This window comes from Narcine bancroftii, chromosome 9 (assembly GCF_036971445.1).
Source record: "Narcine bancroftii isolate sNarBan1 chromosome 9, sNarBan1.hap1, whole genome shotgun sequence".
Classification (NCBI taxonomy): domain Eukaryota; kingdom Metazoa; phylum Chordata; class Chondrichthyes; order Torpediniformes; family Narcinidae; genus Narcine; species Narcine bancroftii.
The window spans coordinates 116,415,749-116,433,651 of record NC_091477.1 but is presented as its reverse complement, the minus strand read 5'-3'; the positions used below and the strand labels follow the sequence as shown (position 1 = coordinate 116,433,651).

The 17,903-nt window shown below is 41.7% G+C and overlaps 1 protein-coding gene across 1 annotated transcript; it reads left to right on the top strand.

Annotated features, from left to right (window-relative positions):
• The first annotated feature begins 1,558 nt into the window (after window positions 1-1,558).
• commd2 (COMM domain containing 2) lies at window positions 1,559-16,097 on the top strand. The gene is made up of 5 exons (XM_069897420.1): window positions 1,559-1,694; window positions 5,757-5,834; window positions 6,582-6,664; window positions 8,360-8,533; window positions 14,691-16,097. Exons 1-5 carry the CDS (start codon window positions 1,628-1,630, stop codon window positions 14,886-14,888), a joined length of 600 nt encoding a protein of 199 aa, XP_069753521.1. The 5' UTR covers window positions 1,559-1,627; the 3' UTR covers window positions 14,889-16,097.
• Window positions 16,098-17,903: the final 1,806 nt, after the last annotated feature.

The window sequence follows — 17,903 nt, the reverse complement described above, 5'->3', positions numbered from 1 at the left end:
ACCTTTATCGTGCTGGAAGGTCCAGCCCAGCTCATTAGCAGGAAATAAAAATGGCTTGGTGTCAGGAGGGTTAATCCAATTACAACAGCCCAAGACCAAGTACAGGCAGGCTGGAGAATCCAGTCCAGGTAATTTACATGGTTACAAAACCAAGGTGTGCATTAATGGATGGGGTGGAACCAAACCTTGATTGGCAGCTGGTGTGTCCTCCAACTAGATAGGGGGCAGTGCTGTCACATGACAGCCAGAACCCTTTCCAAGACACCTCTCCTCTTATCATATCCAATTAACACCTTTTGTCTGCTGGTCTGTACTCCACACCTTCCATTCTTCCCCCTTTCTTTCCCCATATTTTAATTCAGACGCCTGCCTCAGGTGTGAAACATCAGTAATATACTGTATCTTTACCTTCTAAATATGATGCGAGACCAGCTGAGTTCCTCCCGCATCACTATGTTTTGACAGGTAGATGTGAGATCTGATGGACAGATATCAAAAAGAGAGAGAGAACATAAAACAAAGGAGATAGGTAGTCATATAGGGTGGATTCGGTGATTAGAAGACAAACGCTACCAGTGCTGGAATCTTCTTTGAGATCTCTTTTTATCCATCTCAAGAGTCAACCAATTACAGGCACTCAGTACAAACCCACTGACTCCCACAGCTACCTTGAGTTCACCTCCTCCCATCTGGTTTCTCAAGATGAGCCCTTCCATTCCAGGATATCGGAAATGCCCTCCTTTTTCACGCAACGCAACTTCCCGACATGAGAACCATCTCTCGTATTTCCTCCATCTCTTGGAGTTCCACTCTTATGCTCACTCTCTTCCAACAGAACAGGGATAGTGGCAGCCACAAAGAGACTAGTCCAAACCATCCGCGGCCCGAGCTCCAGATCCACACCTCTGACTGCTAATGGTTTGGACTGGGACGTCTCCTCTGCCAGAATGAGGCCAATGTAAACAACATCTCATATTCAGCCCGGGCAGCCTCCAGCTGGTGGGTCATGGCTGGCCCAGAGGCCAGAACTGATTTGAGCCATGACCAGCCTCTCAAAGCCCTTCAATGCAATGGATGCTAAAGCCCCCAGTCAGTAGACATCAGAATATTCTGATTTCAGGCAATGAGTGCCCCCCCCACCCCAACTCTCTCTCGCTCTCTCTCTCTCTCTCTCTTTTGTACCACTTCTGTTCTTCCCCTCCCACCCAGCCCTGACCCACTCTCATCCCCTCTCTTCTTTGGCCCCATCTTCTCACTGAATTCTTCTACTCACTTCCTCTTCCCCCTCCCCATTTCACCTGGTCTCATTTTATACCATCCTTCTCTACTGATCAGATGCTAGCCCTGACCACCTTTGTTTTCTAATGGCCGTCATGTTTCACCAATCTCAGTTCTACTCTCTCCTTAATCCACCTCAATTTCTCAGATTTGTCTCCCACTCCTGCTGCTGGTCCCGCTGAGTTCCTCAGGCAGCGTCTGCACTGGCTGGCGGGGGAATAGAGAGGCGGAACCTTAGTTCAGGCGGTGTGTTGCACCCGGAAGTTCGCGGGACGGTCCGTCCAGCGGGGCGGAAGTGGCCGCTGCGAACGGTGGCGCGTCCTCTCCCGAGGCTCGGGTCCGAGTGAAGATGTTGTTGGTGTTGTCGGAGGAGCACAAGGAGCACCTTGGATTCTTAACCCGGGTGGACTCGGCGGGTTAGTGCGGCTGCTGACAAACCCCCACCCCCCCACCCCTCCCCCACCCCCCCACCCCTCCCCCACCCCTCCCCACCCCCCCACCCCACCCCTCCCCACCTCCCCCCACCCCACCCCTCCCCACCTCCCCCCACCCCCCACCCCACCCCTCCCCACCCCCCCACCCCCCACCCCCCACCCCCCCACCCCCCACCCCTCCCCACCCCCCCACCCCTCCCCCACCCCTCCCCACCCCTCCCCACCTCCCCCCACCCCCCACCCCACCCCTCCCCACCTCCCCCCACCCCCCACCCCACCCCTCCCCACCTCCCCACCCCTCCCCACCTCCCCACCCCACCTCCCCACCCCTTCCCACCCCTCCCCACCCCTCCCCACCTCCCCCCACCCCCCACCCCACCCCCTCCCCTCCCCACCCCCCCACCCCACCCCTCCCCACCTCCCCACCCCTCCCCACCTCCCCCCACCCCTTCCCACCTCCCCCCACCCCTCCACCCCTCCCACCCCTCCCCGCCCCTCCCCACATCCCCCCCTGCCCCTCCCCACACCCCCCGCCCCTCCCCACAACCCCTCCCGCCCCTCCCCACATCTGTAAAAGTTGAAAAGGGATCTGCTGAATTCCCTTGGGATTCTGAGGAAGTAGCGTCATTGGTGCACTATCTCGGTCATAGTGCTGAGATAGTAGTTGGTGACTCCTGAGAAGTTGAAGCCCACTGCCTTCTCCATCTCAGCACCATCAATACATTCAGGGATATGTGCTCTACAAACACTGTACTTCTTTACAATTTACTCTAGGACAGCTCTCCACTGGCCACCGTGACAGAGGTGCACCAAAGAAAAGGTACAAGGACTGCCTAAAGAAATCTCTTGGTGCCCACCACATTGACCACCGCCAGTGGGCTGATATCGCCTCAAACCATGCATCTTGGCGCCTCACAGTTTGGCGGGCAGCAACCTCCTTTGAAGAAGACCGCAGAGCCCACCTCACTGACAAAAGGCAAAGGAGGAAAAACCCAACACCCAACCCCAACCCACCAATTTTCCCCTGCAGCCGCTGCAACCGTGTCTGCCTGTCCCGCATCGGACTTGTCAGCCACAAACGAGCCTGCAGCTGACGTGGACTTTTTACCCCCTCCATAAATCTTCGTCCGCGAAGCCAAGCCAAATAAAGAACTCTAGGACGTATAACCATATATAACCACTTACAGCACAGAACAGGCCAGTTCGGCCCTACTAGTCCATGCCGTAGCAAATCCCCACCCTCCTAGTCCCACTGACCAGCACCCAGTCCATAACCCCTCTAGTCCCCTCCTATCCATGTAACGATCCAGTCTTTCCTTAAATGTAACCAATGATCCCGCCTCGACCACGTCTGCCGGAAGCTCATTCCACATCACCACCACCCTCTGCGTAAAGAAATTTCCCCTCATGTTCCCCTTATAATTTTCCCCCTTCAATCTTAAACCATGTCCTCTAGTTTGAATCTCCCCCTTTCTTAATTGAAAAAGCCTATCCACATTTACTCTGTCCTTTTAAAATCTTAAACACCTCTATCGAGTCTCCTCTCAATCTTCTACGCTCCAGAGAAAAAAGCCCTAGTCTGCACAACCTTTCCCTGTAACTCAGACCCTGAAATCCTGTCAACATTCTCGTGAACTTTCTCTGCACTCTCTCTATTTTGTTTATATCTTTCCTATAATTTGGTGACCAAAACTGTACACACTACTCCAAATTTGGCCTCACCAATGCCTTGTACAATTTCATCATAACCTCCCTACTGTTGAATTCAATACTCCGCTTTATGAAGGCCAACATTCCAAATGCCTTCTTCACCACACCATCTACCTGAGTATCAGCCTTGAGGGTACTATTTACCATAACTCCTAAATCCCTTTGTTGCTCTGCACTCCTCAATTGTCTACCATTCAATGTATATGACCTATTTAAATTTGCCTTTCCAAAATGTAGCACCTCACATTTATCTGTATTAAATTCCATCAGCCATTTCTCAGCCCACACCTCCAGCCTTCCTAAATCACCTTTTAATCTACGGTAATCTACCTCACTGTCCACAACACCACCAATCTTTGTGTTATCCGCAAACTTGCTTATCCAATTCTCCACCCCTACATCCAGATCGTTAATATATCTAACAAATAATAGTGGACCCAGGACCGATCCCTGAGGAACTCCACTAGTCACCGGCCTCCAATTGGACAAACAATTTTCTACCACTACTCTCTGACATCTCCCATCCAACCATTGCTGAATCCATTTCACTACCTCCTCATTTATACCTAATGCCTCCATCTTTTTTCCTAACCTCCTGTGGGGAACTTTGTCAAAAGTTTTACTAAAGTCCAAATAGACAACATTCACAGCTTTCCCTTCATCAACCTTTTTTGTAACCCCCTCGAAGAACTCAATCAGGTTTGTCAAGCATGATCTACCCCTGACAAAACCATGCTGATTACTCCCTATCAATCCCTGTACCTCCAAAAATTTGTAAATAGCATCCCTCAGAACACTTTTCATCAACTTGCCCACCACAGGCGTCAGACTTACAGGCCTATAATTCCCAGGTTTAAATTTGGACACTTTCTTAAACAGAGGAACCACATGCGCCACCCTCCAATCCTTTGGCACCACCCCCATGGCCAGTGACATCCTAAATATCTCTGTTAATGGCCCCACTAACTGTCCACTAGCCTCCCTGAGTGTCCTAGGGAATATTTTGTCCGGTCCGGGAGATTTAATCCATCTTTATCTTTTTTAACACAGCCATCACTACCTCCTCGGTTATCCTTATATGCTTCATGACCTCCCCACTATTTTTCTTTACTTCAACTGGTTCAACATTTTTTCCCTAGTGAATACCGAGGCAAAGAAATCATTCAAAATTTCCCCCATTTCCTCAGACTTCTCACTCAGCCTACCCTCGCTATCTACAAGGGGTCCAATTTTATCTCTCACTAATCTTTTACTTTTAATGTACTTATAGAAAACTAGGCATAGAAAACTAGACATAGAAAACTACAGCTCAGTAAAGGCCTTTCGACCTTTGAGTTTGTGCCAACCTATATATTTAAACCATAAAAAAACGAAACCCTTCCTACCTTGTAACCCTCTATTTTTCTTTCATCCATGTGCCTGACTAAGGGTCTCTTAAATACCCCTAATGTTTCAGCCTCTACCTGGCAAGGCATTCCAGGCACCAACAACTTTCTGTGTTTAACAAAAAAACTTAACTCTGAAGTCTCCCCTACACTTTCCTCCCTTTGCTTTGTACAGATGTCTTCTGCTGTCTGTTTCTCCCACCCTGGGGAAAAGTTGCTGGCTGTCTACCTTATATGCCTCTTAGAATCTTGTAGCCCTCTGTTAATTCACCTCTCATCCTTTTTCGCTCCAAAGAGCGAACCCTAACCCCACCAAGTTCTGCTTGCCTCATATAACTTATTTTCTAATCTAGGCAACGTCCTGGTAAATTTCCTCTGCACCCTCTCCACAGCTTCCACATCCTTCCTATAATGAGGAAACTAGAACTGGACACAATATTCTGTGTGGTCTCACTAGAGGATTGTAGAGTTGCAATAAACGTGCTGGCCGTTCACCCTATCCATGCCTCTTATAATCTTATACCTCTTGACTCTTGAACTCAATCCCCCGAATAATGGAGCCCAGCACCTCATTGGGCTTCTTAACTATGCTATCAATCTGCATGGCAACCTTGAGAGATGTATGGATTTGGACCATGGAATTTAAATGCAGCACTTAAAATTTCTGTACCCAAAGCATTATATATTGTGTTTGACATTCGACTGAGTTTGAGGTTTTGAGAGTATTTTCCACAAAGGATGCTTAACATTTAAGATCCATGTGACACAAAATTGCATCTCAATAGTGCAGAACATTGAAACACTGTTGTATTTCAACCTTTTACCAGCCTGATGCAATGAAAGTAAAATGGGAAAGAGGAAATTAAACGAAGGAGAAAAGGGTCATTTTGGTTTGTTTTCTGTATTGTAATAAATCATTCATTTGTTCATGGAGCCTTCTTTTGTTCAGTTGTAGGAGAATTCTGCCGAATTGCTGTGGAATTTTTGAAAAAAGGCTCAAATCCCAAAATATTTGAAGGAGCGGCAAGTATGTTTGAGGAAACAATGCGCTTCGACTCGCGGTGAATTTGTTATTGTGGCTGTTTTTCCCTCTATAGTCAGGGAAGTGAGCACATCCTCTTATTGCCCTGCATGCCCACAATTAGAAGCTTTCAGGAGTCTGACTTCCAGTTTCACAGTGATTTCCAACAGTAGGTGGAACCATAGCACACAGATGTTCCACTAAAAGCCGAAGTGGAGAAGGCACCTAGGTTGAAACCATTCTAATACAAAATGCAACACGGTATTCTGGTCGTTGTGAGAGTGCAGTAAAATATGAAAGTCTGCAGATGCTGTGATTACGGTAAAAACACAGAGATACTGAAGGAACTCAGCTGGTCTTGCAGTGCCCGTAGGAGGTAAAGATATATTACTGATGTTTCAGGCCCTTCCTCAAGGTGTGAGCAAAAAGCAGGAAAGGGGCCTGTATACCCAGTTAAACAGAAACAATGGAGATCATCCAGTTTTTATCAACTCATGCAGATCTAGAAATAAATTCAAGGTATCATTATCTAGCTTCCTTTGGTTGTGTCGTGTATTATGGCAGATATTTCGCACTGAATCCTAACTGTTCCAATAGAAGTTGCTGAATCATAGTGACTGGATGCCATTGAATGGGAGATGGATTCTCTTCCCTATTTTGTCCACATTGTGATCATGCATTACCACAGCAGTTACCTCTGTGAAACGTAATGGGAGCTACCTTTCTAGCTCTTTGTCTGCCATTTTTCTGCAGGGAAGCTGAATGTGAGTACTGAAACAGTGCAACATGGAGTTGAAGGACTGATGTACCTGTTGACAGAAAGCTCCAAAATGATGGTAAAGAAATTAAGCTTGTGTAACCTTTTGCCTTCACTTTGATATCCTGCACTCATTTGAATCTCTTGAGGGACCTCTGTATAATTCTTTTCCACCTTTTCCAATTTCATTTCTAATTAAGTTCCTATCACTCATCTCCTGAGTCAGAAGATTTCATTTTCAAATCCAGCTTCAGAGAACTATGTCTCAAAATGCATGCTGCTTTTCCTCTGTAGTCGTGTGAGTATTCTGCACCATCAGGGATGTAGAATTTTGATGAGATAGAACATAGAACAGCACAGAACAGGCTCTTTGACCCACGATGTTGAGCCGACCTATATAAACCTACTCCACAACAATCTAATCTTCCTTACCACACACCCATATCCCTCAATCTTTCTCGCATGCATGTGCCTAACTAATGTTTCTATTGTACCAGCCTCTACCACCATCTCTGGGAATTTATTCCAGGCACCCACCACTCTCTGTATTTGAAAATAAATTTACCTCTGAGATCGTCCCTAAACTTCCCTTCACTCACTTTAAACAGATGCTATCACTCTGGGGGATAAACGTGCTGGCCGTTCACCCTATCCATGCCTCTTATAATCTTATATACCTCTAATAAGTCTCCTGCCATTATTCGTCATGCCAAAGCAAAAAGACCTCACTCAGTCAACCTTGCTTCATAAGACACGTTTCTCCATTCCAGGCGACATCCTGGTAAATTCCCTCTGCACTCTTTCTAAAGGTAAAGAGATGTTAACGTTGGAAACTGGTAGTCCCCCCAGAAACAGTAAAAGATCACTATTTATAGAGACGTTTCCAAGATCTAATCTTTAATATAATTTAAAATAATGTTTGATTATAACATTGTGCTACTGTTTTTCAACAACAATAACTACAGCTTCTATTTATCTCCACTTTTAAGGAAGCATAAATTTCCCAAGTTACTTCACCAGAATATTACCAAATTTTGAAAAAAATCATTGATTTCATATCACTTAAGGTGTTAGTAGTTAGGCAGATAATTAAAGGCTCATTCAAAGTGTCATGTTTCAAAGAACTTCCAGAAAGAAGGGGTGAGAGGCAGAAAGGTCTGGGTGGACGTTTCCTGGTCCTGTTTTTGCCCTGATACCTTGCAACTTAAATAGTTAAGCACTAAACCTGGTACAGTAAAACTAAAATCTGGATTGCTCGGGGATTGGGTCAATTCAGATTCTTGGGTAGTACTTTTAAAATTCAAGTTTAAGGAGAATAAACAGGTTTGTTTGATAGTTTATTAATGAAACAATTTTTCATATAAAATGCAAAGTAGAAAAAAAATCAAATATGTTTTTATTACATTTCCACGACTTCCGTGTGGTCACTTGTTGCCTCTGTGCTTCTGTGGTGCTTATGTATGCACAAAAGCACGCAAAAGCCAAGAGTTTTCAAGAGTCTGGATTCGTGGGTGGTCTAGAATTCTGGCGAGAGTTTTTGAGAAGTCCGGATTCTTGGGTGATCAGGATTTCTGGCATCTGGATTTTTGGACTTTTACTGTATTTCCCATGTTTGATACTCAGAAGTTGTGGAGGAATCTAGCACATGATACACCATCCATAGGAAGCAGTAGCCAGTTGACATGTTCCATGATTTGCTGCCTTAATCTAGGAAAGCAAAATTGTTTCACTTTTAAATGCTGTTAAATTTAAATGCAATTAAATTTGTGGTTAGATATCCGAAATGGATTTCCAGGACTCGGTGCTTGTCTTGGGGTTTTCTGAAGATCTGAATAAACTACTGCTTCAGCTTTACCTGGACAATAGGAAGGAGATTCGGCAGATTCTGAGTCAACTAGCTCCAGACCTCCCTCATTACCACAACTTGGAGTGGAGACTCGACGTGCAGGTAAAGAAAATGACAAAATCCAACTTTGCAAATTCGTCTGTTTTTTTCACCAGGTTTTGAATTGCAAACATGTGGGGGAAAGAAAAATAATGTTTTCATCAAATAAGTTGTTATAAATGTATTCCTTCAGTTCACATTTATTTGTCATCCGATTGTACTCGTACGCCCGATGAAACAGAGTTCTCCGGTCCACAGTGGAGAACAGTGTAAAGAACATGTCTAGACATACAGGCAAACAATACGTAGACACACTACATATATAAAAAGATTTTAAAAAATCAATAATAGGGTCACTGAGAGTTGTTTAGCAGTTATTCAGCATTCTCACTGGCCTTGGGAACAAGCTGTCCCTCAGCCTGGTGGTTCTGGCTCTGATACTTCTGTATCTTTTTCCTGATGGGAGCAGCTGGAAGATGCTGTGTGGAGGGTGGTAGGGGTCCTCCCTGATTTAGCGAGCCCTTTTTAAACAGCGATCCCGGTAAATCACATCGATTGGGGGGGTGGGGGGTCACCCCAGTGATCATCTCTGCCGCTTTTATGGTCCGAGGGATTAGGCTCTGATTTGATGCTCTTCAACAACCATACCACACTGTGATGCAGCTGGCCAGAACCCTATCGATAAAGCTCCTGTAGAAGGTTAACATAATGGTGGTTGGTAGCCTTGCTTGCCTCAGGCTTCTAAGGAAGTGTAGACCGTGTGGCACCTTCCTGACAGTGAAAGGATGTTATGTGTCCAGGATAGGTAACTTCTTAAGCGGACTCCGAGAAACTTGGTGCTCTCTACTCTCTACACTACCAAGCTATTAATGTGTAATGGAGGGTGGTCGTCCATGATCTTCCTGAAATCCACAATCATCTCCTTTGTCTTGTCTTTGTTGAGACTCAGATTGTTATTCTCACTCCATCTCAAAATTTTCCATCTCTTCTATGTATTTGAAATTTTTTACATTTTAAATTTAAATTTTTTAGGCATATAAGCACAGTACAGGCCCTTTTGGCCCACAAGCCCACACCACCCAATTACACCCATTTGACCTACAACCCCTGGTATATTTTGAAAGGAGGGAGGAAACCCACATAGATGCAGGGAGAAGGTACAAACTCCTTATAGACAGTGCGGGATTCAAACCCTGGTCCCGATCACTGATGCTGTAACAACGTGACTCTGTTGGAGCTGGATCAGGTGTTGCAGTCATTGGTCACAAGCTTGAACAGGAGTGGGATGAGTATGCCAGACTCAGCACGATGGCACTCAAAGTTCTGCTGCTAACCCAGACAAACTGGTCTTTGTGGTAGAGTGTCCAGAATCCTCATTGTTTGTTGGATGAGGTTTCGATGGGAATGATTAAATTCCCCAATTGCACTTCGTAAATCAATGGTGCACATCAGTTAAATGGGAAGATTGACAATTCAAATTACTATTGTGGTCACGTGCAAATACCCAGAGGTCTGTGCTATGTCGTTTTGACAATGGACTCATTGTAGAGTCTGGTAATGGCTCACCAGCCACCTGCAGATAAGCTGGTATTTGCCTTCTGAACTTGTGCTGGTGTGAGTTTAGCATTTAAACGGAAAGGAAAATTCAGGGGAAATGGCCTATGCTCAGGTTGTTTCAAATTTTTTTGAATGAATTGTGTTAATTAAATATGTATTTAATTTTTTTGAATATTTTTGAGAATTTTCAATCAACATGCAGTCAAGATGAAGAATAATCAAAAAGTAAAACATCAATATCCATAATATTAACAAAATGATACAAATATTGGTCCACATGTCAATATTAAAGAAAGAAAAGTTAACATGTGTTACAATTATAAAGAAAGAAAAATTCCAATGACACTACAAAAATGCAAATTCAATGTCCAAAGGGAGAAAAAGATAATAGAGAGAAAGAAGAACAAAGATAAGAGGACCCCTCCCACCCCCACCCCAAGAAACAAGAAGAAAAGAGAAAGAATAAGAAAACGAAAAGATTGGCTTCACCTCGGATAAACCCCACTCTCATCACGGGACAAATAACCTCACTTATCTAGGGTCCTTGGCGCTGCGAGCACCAGGGAGTGGGAAGAGGCAGGAGGGGGAATCATTAAAGATTTACCATGATGTACCTTGGGTATGAATTCTATATTCTTAAAAATACATCATATCTATTTCAGAGGTTCTAAGTGACCTTCTCCAGAGGAACACTATTTTTCATTTCTATCTTTCAGCGGGCTAAACCTAGTTGGGAATCAGATTTCCAAGTAACTGCTATGCATTTCCTGGCCACTGCTAAAGTGAGCTTAATGAATTTAAATTGATAGCCTCATTTTATGTCTTGCGCCTTCTAAATTCCCCAATAAAAATAATTCAGGTGCCTGACGTTATCGAATTCCGTAATTTCTTTTCCAGACGATTACCCAAATCTTTCCAGAAAGGCCTAACTTTAGGGAACGACCTGGTTTAATGCAAGAAAGTACCTATTTCTTGACCACATCAAAAATATTGATGTATATTTCCAATTTGAATTTATGTACCTTTTATGGAGTAAGGTATAGCTGATGCTAGAAGTTATATTGCACCAGCTGTTACCTTACATTAATCGTGTTAATCATACTGGTTAGTGCTGGACCTAATTTGACCCTTAAATAGGATCTTAACTTAAGATAGCAGAAAAAAATATGTATTTAAAACTCCATATTTATTCCTAATTTGCTCAAATGTCATAAATTATCCCTGTTCTTAACAATCTTCAATTCACTTGACCCCTCTCTGGGACCAAGTGTCCAGGATTTTATTATCAATCATTAATAGAATTAACATATTTTGAGCCAGGGGTGTTTTAAGTGAAAGACTCCCCTTGTCCCCAATTTGACCATTAATGGGAGGATCACCTGTTGATTAAAATCATCCTCAATTTTCTGAAGCAAAAGAAAATAATTCAACTTATATAAATTCTACTGGTTGTTATCTATGTTGATACCTAAATATTTAATCCCATTGAGCAGCTAATTTAAATTGAGAATTTCTCTTAATTTGATCATAATTCCCACCCGTAAGTGGCATAACTTCGCTCTTGTCCCAATTGACTTTATAACCCGAAATAATACCAAAATCTTTCAATTTAGACTGTGATTTTTGTAATGAGTTCACTGGTACTGTCAGATATATCAGAACATCTTCAGCAATAAAATGATTTTATGTTCTTCTTGATTGATCCTGAAATCCTTTATGTCTGTATCTAGACGGATGGATTCTGCTAACAGTTTAATAGCCAGGAGGAAAAAAGCCCTAGAGATAATGGTCAACCTTGTCTGCTAAATATGCTGATGGCCATTAGTTATTACTTTAGTTTTAGGCTCAGAATATAGAACTCTAACCTAATTAATAAATGTTTGTCCTAGTCCAAATTTTCCCAGCACTTTGAATAGAAAGTCCCACTCCAGTCTTTCTTTGCACATGAAGCTCAAGTCATCTCTTGTTTCCGCCAGATGTATAATACTGATCAATCTGCATACATTGTCTGTCAATTTCCTCCCCTGCACAAAGACAGTTTGATCAGCGTTTATTAATTTAGGAAAATAAATTGCCAATCTATTTGCCAAGGCTTTGGCAATAATCTTATCGTCCATATTCAGAAGTGATATGGGCCTATAAGACAACAGTTTCAATGGATCTCTGCCTTTTTTGGGAATCACTAATAACTGCTGTCATAAAGGACTTTAGCAGAGTGTGGGTCACCACTGCCTGATTTAATACCTCCATAAACAGAGGTATTAATACAACTTAAAAAAAAAATTATAGTGTAAATCTGTCCTCTCCCAGGGATTTATTAATTTGCAAGGAGGCCAACGCATTCCCTATCTCACTTTGAGTATAGGGAGTGTTTAATCCCTCCCTTTTTTCTAAATTCAAATTTGGGAGATCCAATTGTGACAGGAAGCTTTGAATTTTATTCAAATCCCCCACAGATTGAGATTTATATAAATTAACATAAAATTGCTTGAAAGCTTAATTTATATCCTCCTGTTTGTAAGAGATCCTTTCTGAGTCTATCTTAATCGCATTTATTGTTCTGGAGGCTTGTTCTGGTTTCAACTACACTTTTTCCCCTAGCTCATAGTATTTCTTTTGAGGTCTTGTGATAATGTTTTCCATTTTATGTGTATATATTATATTATACTTGTGCTTTTTATTCATTAACCATCTATGTTTATCCTCAGAGCCCACTTGTCGAAGGTCCTTTTCCAAAACTATAATTTCCTTTTCCAATTCTTCCAACTCCCTTGTATACTCTTTTTTTAATCCTAGAGGCATTGATAATTATTTGACCTCTCAAATAAGCTTTTAACATGTCCCATAGAAGAAATTTATCCACATTTGAATTATGGTTGGTCTCACAGATCGTAGTTATTTGGGTCCAAATAAAGTTACAAAAATTCAGCCTTTTTAACAGCAATGTATTAAGGCACTATCTATAGATTGTCTCTTTCTTATCTGGCATATCAATAGTCAATGCAAGAGGTGAGTGGTCTGATAAGAGTCTCGCCTTGTATTCATTTTCCATGATCCTATCCTGTAAATGGGCTGAAACCAAAAATAAATCTATCCTCGAGTAGGAGTCATGTTGTCTTGAATAGAAGAAATAATCCCTCTCTCTAGGGTGAAGCCTTCTCCAGATATCCGTTAAGTTCAGCTCTTCCATTAATCCCATGGTAGCTTTAGTTGCCTTTGTCCTAGTATATTTCCTTCCTGATCTATCCAGAACTGGATCCAGGCAGAAATTAAAGTCTCCGCCCACCAATATGTTGACCATCAGCCAAGTTTTAAAAATGACCTATTATCAATTTATCATTGCCTGTGTTGGGCGCATATAAATTCATTAGGGTCCAGGACTCCGAATATGTCTGACAGTGTACCAGAACATACCTACCTATGGGGTCTATGTTTACCTCTTGCAGCCTAAATGGAAGATTGCCACTCACCTCGCTTAAGAATTAAAAGAGGAAATGATGACTTGGCCAACCTATCCTCTCTTTAATTTCATATGTTCTAATTCTGACAGATAAGTTTCCAGGAGGGAGGCCAGGTCAGCACCTAACTTTTTAATATGCACCAAAATTTTCTTCCTCTTCATAATCCATTAAGATCATTTACATTAAAACTAATACATTTAATTCCCCTATTCATATTCAGAGATTAGATGTTTATAATCATGATTTCCTCCCAGTGCTCTGCGCCTGAGCCCAACAAAACTATTCCTTTAAAAGTGGGAATACCAGATGAAGCCAACAATTGAAAGTAAAGAGTAGATAATTATAAAAGATTAAAGAAAAAGAAAATATCCCATAGAAAGAATTAAGAACCCTGCTAAGAATTGACAGGGATAAAACCCTATTAACCGGGTGAGTTAGAAAACCCGTGATGTAGAAAAAAGAGCATATTCATCACTGACAACCAAACAAGCCTTGAGGACATTAAATTCTTAATTAGCTTTAATGAATTATTTACACAAAAAAGTCAGTAAATAATAAGGAAAAAGATAAACACACTAAAGAATAAACTATATACAGACCAGAATAATAATTCAAAATATTTACAAAATACAGATTACTTATACATTAGATTCCTCATTTAATTGAGGAGTTGTCAGTACTGGTAGATTGTTTCCAAAGTCTATGGCCTTGGCTGGATCAGTAAAAAAAAAAATTGCCTTCCTGCAAAAAGACTTTCAAAACTGCAGGTTGACACAGTAGAAATCCTTAACCTTTCTTTTTCAAAGCAGCCTTAATTGGGTTGAACCCCCATCTCTTTTCCACTAATGTCTGGATAGAAGAAGATTTTATGTCCATCTACTTCAAGTGGAACTTTTCTTTCTTTGGCCCCTTAGGCTGCCAACTTAAAAAAAAATTTCTCTATCCGATTATCGTAACAGGTTTATTAGAATGGAGCGTGGACGTCTATTTGTACCCGGATACACCAATTGGGCACGCTCTGTCTCCAATTTTTGAGGAAAGCCTTTTCCAAGCTTTTCAGGCAGCCATTCTTGTAAAAATGTAATGGAGTCATGCCCTTCCACTCTTTTGGATAACCCCACAATTTCTGCCATATCTGTTCTTTTTCTTCATGCCAGGCATTGTTGGGATGGTTGCAAATGTTCTCTTGTTTCTTCCTTCAGTTAGCCAGCCGTGCCTTAAGACAACAGATCAAGCCACTTCTCACTCTGAAGCTGCACCTTGAACAGCAGGGTTGTCAGAATGCCAGTGTGTTTCAGACTGACCCAGCAACCCTGCTGCACCTCATTCGCAAGCTGGAGCAGGCCCTGAGTGAAATGAAGACAAACCATTGTCGAAGGATTGTGCGCAATATAAAATGAGATGATTAGAGCTTGGAATTCCTTGTGCCAAATTGAGATGATAGAGTGAATTTTTTCTTTTAAAGTTGGGATTATGTGCACTGAACCTTTAACATTGGAACCACTTTATAAAATAAGAGTTGTTTATCAAAGTGCTTCAGCACAGGAAGGCGATCCATCAATAAAATGTGTATGAGAGTATTTTTAGCTGAAGTTGTCACCGTACTCTACATGAAGTGCTTTATATTGATCGTCAGCCACTGTTAAGATCTGAACTCCAACTACTCACAGTGGTATTTCTTTTTGGTGAGATAAATATTGCCTTGGTTAGAAAGGATGGGGGGGGGTTGTGGAGGGAATGAAATAACAATAGAGACCAGTAATAAGAAGAATGATATGCAGAAAAGACTGAAATAATCATAAAAGGTAGCTTTGGGGGAGTCTATCGGGGGGGGTGGGGGGGGAGGGGGGAAACAAAAGAAGGGAGTAAAACCATTGCTTCCAGGATAATACGTACTCTCTCTCTTCCTCTTGAGGTTAAATCAATGGCAAAATTGCAGGACACACGACCCTTCACAAATTGCTGGCTGCCTTGTTCTCTTGCATCCTGTGAGTTTGGGCCTTGTCGGTCCACCTGACGCAACGTAGGCGCAAAGCTCCCCCACAGAAAGGCGCTGAATTTGGCAACCTTGCCGAACACAGACAGGGACGTGAAGTCAGAAGTTATAGTTTGCTGGCTTAGTGTTGATTATGCTGTGCTCTGGCTGGCACATAGCAGGAAGCATATTAGATTTCTATCATTGAGGGTGATTACTGTTACTAGGATATGGGGTGGGTGGAAAACAGTATCAAGCATAAACCTGTGAATGTTGTAGTGATGCATTTAGAAAGACTTATCTTTTTATATTTGTCTGAGAATTTTGAAGCTTATTATCCAGGCATTTAATATGTTGAATTTCTTTAAAATCCCCTTTGTGACAATCATTGCTAGTGGCTGCAAGATCAAACTCGTAAGTTAAGGTTTACTCATGACTGTCACATCTGATTTGTAGGTCCAGTGTTGATTTGAAGTTTAACATGGGGTGCAAGTCTCACTGTACCCATCTGATTTGTAAATCAGGTGCAAAGTTTACTGATTTAACAGTTAATTCAAAGTATTAGTACTTTCAAAGTCTTCATTTTCAATGAAATATAATGTCAATAAAAATCAATACTTTGCCTCTCTGAAAACTTATCAACTGTCATTTGTTCATAGTTAGGGAATTTGGTTTCACTTTTGTATCTTGAAAGATTGCATTGCATACATTGTCGAAGGTCACAGGCCCGAAACATTGGTTATGTACCTTAGCTACGTAAAAAAGCCTGTTGACTTTCTCCAACATTTTTGTATATTAGCTACAATAACAGTGACCACAGGCTCTTGTTTAATGGCCTGCATTGTGTGTTTTTGTTTTGTCTTCTATTGCAAAGTCGTTTCTGCCCCTTCACCTTCACCGCAATGAATGCTTTACTAACTTGGGAATAAATGGCGAACCTTGGCCACGTCCCTGCCAGGCATGATTAAAGAGGAAACAACAAGTCACTGTCATGTTACTCTTGAAGACGTCAGTGTTAAAGTGAACATTCTGCTTGCAATGACATTTTTTGAGGAAAGTGAACGGGAAAAGCGGATAGTGTCTGCATGTGGAAATGTAAAGAGGAGCCATTACCCTCCATTTTTCTACGGCATCCCATGTTTAGCTTTGCTTTCACTTATAATTAAAAGCAGATTGAAAATGGAGCCCTTCTGGATAGAATGGCTTTTTGATTAATAGGGAATGTTGTCTGTGTTTTCATTATATTAATTATGCCAAGGGCAAGCTGCATTTAAAATGGTGGTTTTCAAGATGCTGGATGGCATCTGCAAAGCATTAAAGTGGGAAAATAAAAGAAACCCATGATTATGCTTGGCTACATTAACAGAACTATTCAGTAATCTTTATGTACCTATTTGAGTATTTAAAATTGATTCTAACCAGCAAAGTCTAAAATAGTGAGTGTTATTGACAAATTTTCCCTACTGTTCAAATGGTTTCGTACTGTGATTAAGATGCAAGCCAATAAACTCTGATCATATAATCACTAAGGTTTAGTCCAGAATAACTGGTACCAGATTTATGAATTGGTCATGAGGAAGTCAATATTTGCACCTGATATCACAGAACTGCCAAACAATAGTTTGTGCCAAAATGTTTGGCAGTGAGAAACCATGTGGTTCTGTTTATACTTGATTCTTAATTCATTGCTCTGGTACCTAAATGTTATAAAATACTTCTGGATTGTTTAGTTTTAAATTTCCCTCACCCATATACTCACAAACAAAGTGAGCTTGATAGAAACACATCAGAAATTGTGATGACTACCATTCAGTTGCTAAGCTGAACTTGCTTAATAAATATTATGCCTCCACTTTGTACTTTTAAATGAATTGCTGTGGTGAAATTTCACTGTGTATCTGAAAATACACAGATTTTAAAGCTTGCAGTATAAACTGTTAATTAATCTTTGTTTAAATATTTAGTTATGATGTACAGAATTTTGTTTTAATGTTCTGGGCCATATTTAGAAGGGTGCTTCTCAAGGTTTTTACAGAGCTCAAAATCCCAATTCACAAGAACAATGGTTGAGAAAGGCTTTCTTTGACAGAATCCCATGATTGCTAACTTAAATAGCAAGGGACTCTAAAATTGTGGAAAACACACCAAAATACTGGAGGAAATTAGCTGGTCCTTCAGCATCTATAGGAGACAAAGATAGATTGCTGATGTTTCGGGCCTGATCCCTTCTTCAAGGAAAATTCAGAAAAGGTAGAAGTAGGATATCTCAGAAAGTCTCAGAATCCAAACAATGGGGGAGGAATCCAGACCAACAAAAGGTGTTAATTGGATGTGATAAAGGACTAGGTAGAATTGATCATGTCGGTGCGAATGGAGACAGGCAATTTAAAAAAACATTAGACATACAGTGCGGTAACAGGCCATTTTGGCCCACAAGTCC

Bases quoted from the DNA above. Each gene is read 5' to 3' on its own strand.
- commd2 (XM_069897420.1), top strand. From the start codon at position 1,628: ATGTTGTTGGTGTTGTCGGAGGAGCACAAGGAGCACCTTGGATTCTTA. The intron at 5,835-6,581 runs GTATGTTTGAGG...ATTTTTCTGCAG, and splicing joins AATATTTGAAGGAGCGGCAA to GGAAGCTGAATGTGAGTACT. The intron at 8,534-14,690 runs GTAAAGAAAATG...TTCTTCCTTCAG, and splicing joins AGTGGAGACTCGACGTGCAG to TTAGCCAGCCGTGCCTTAAG.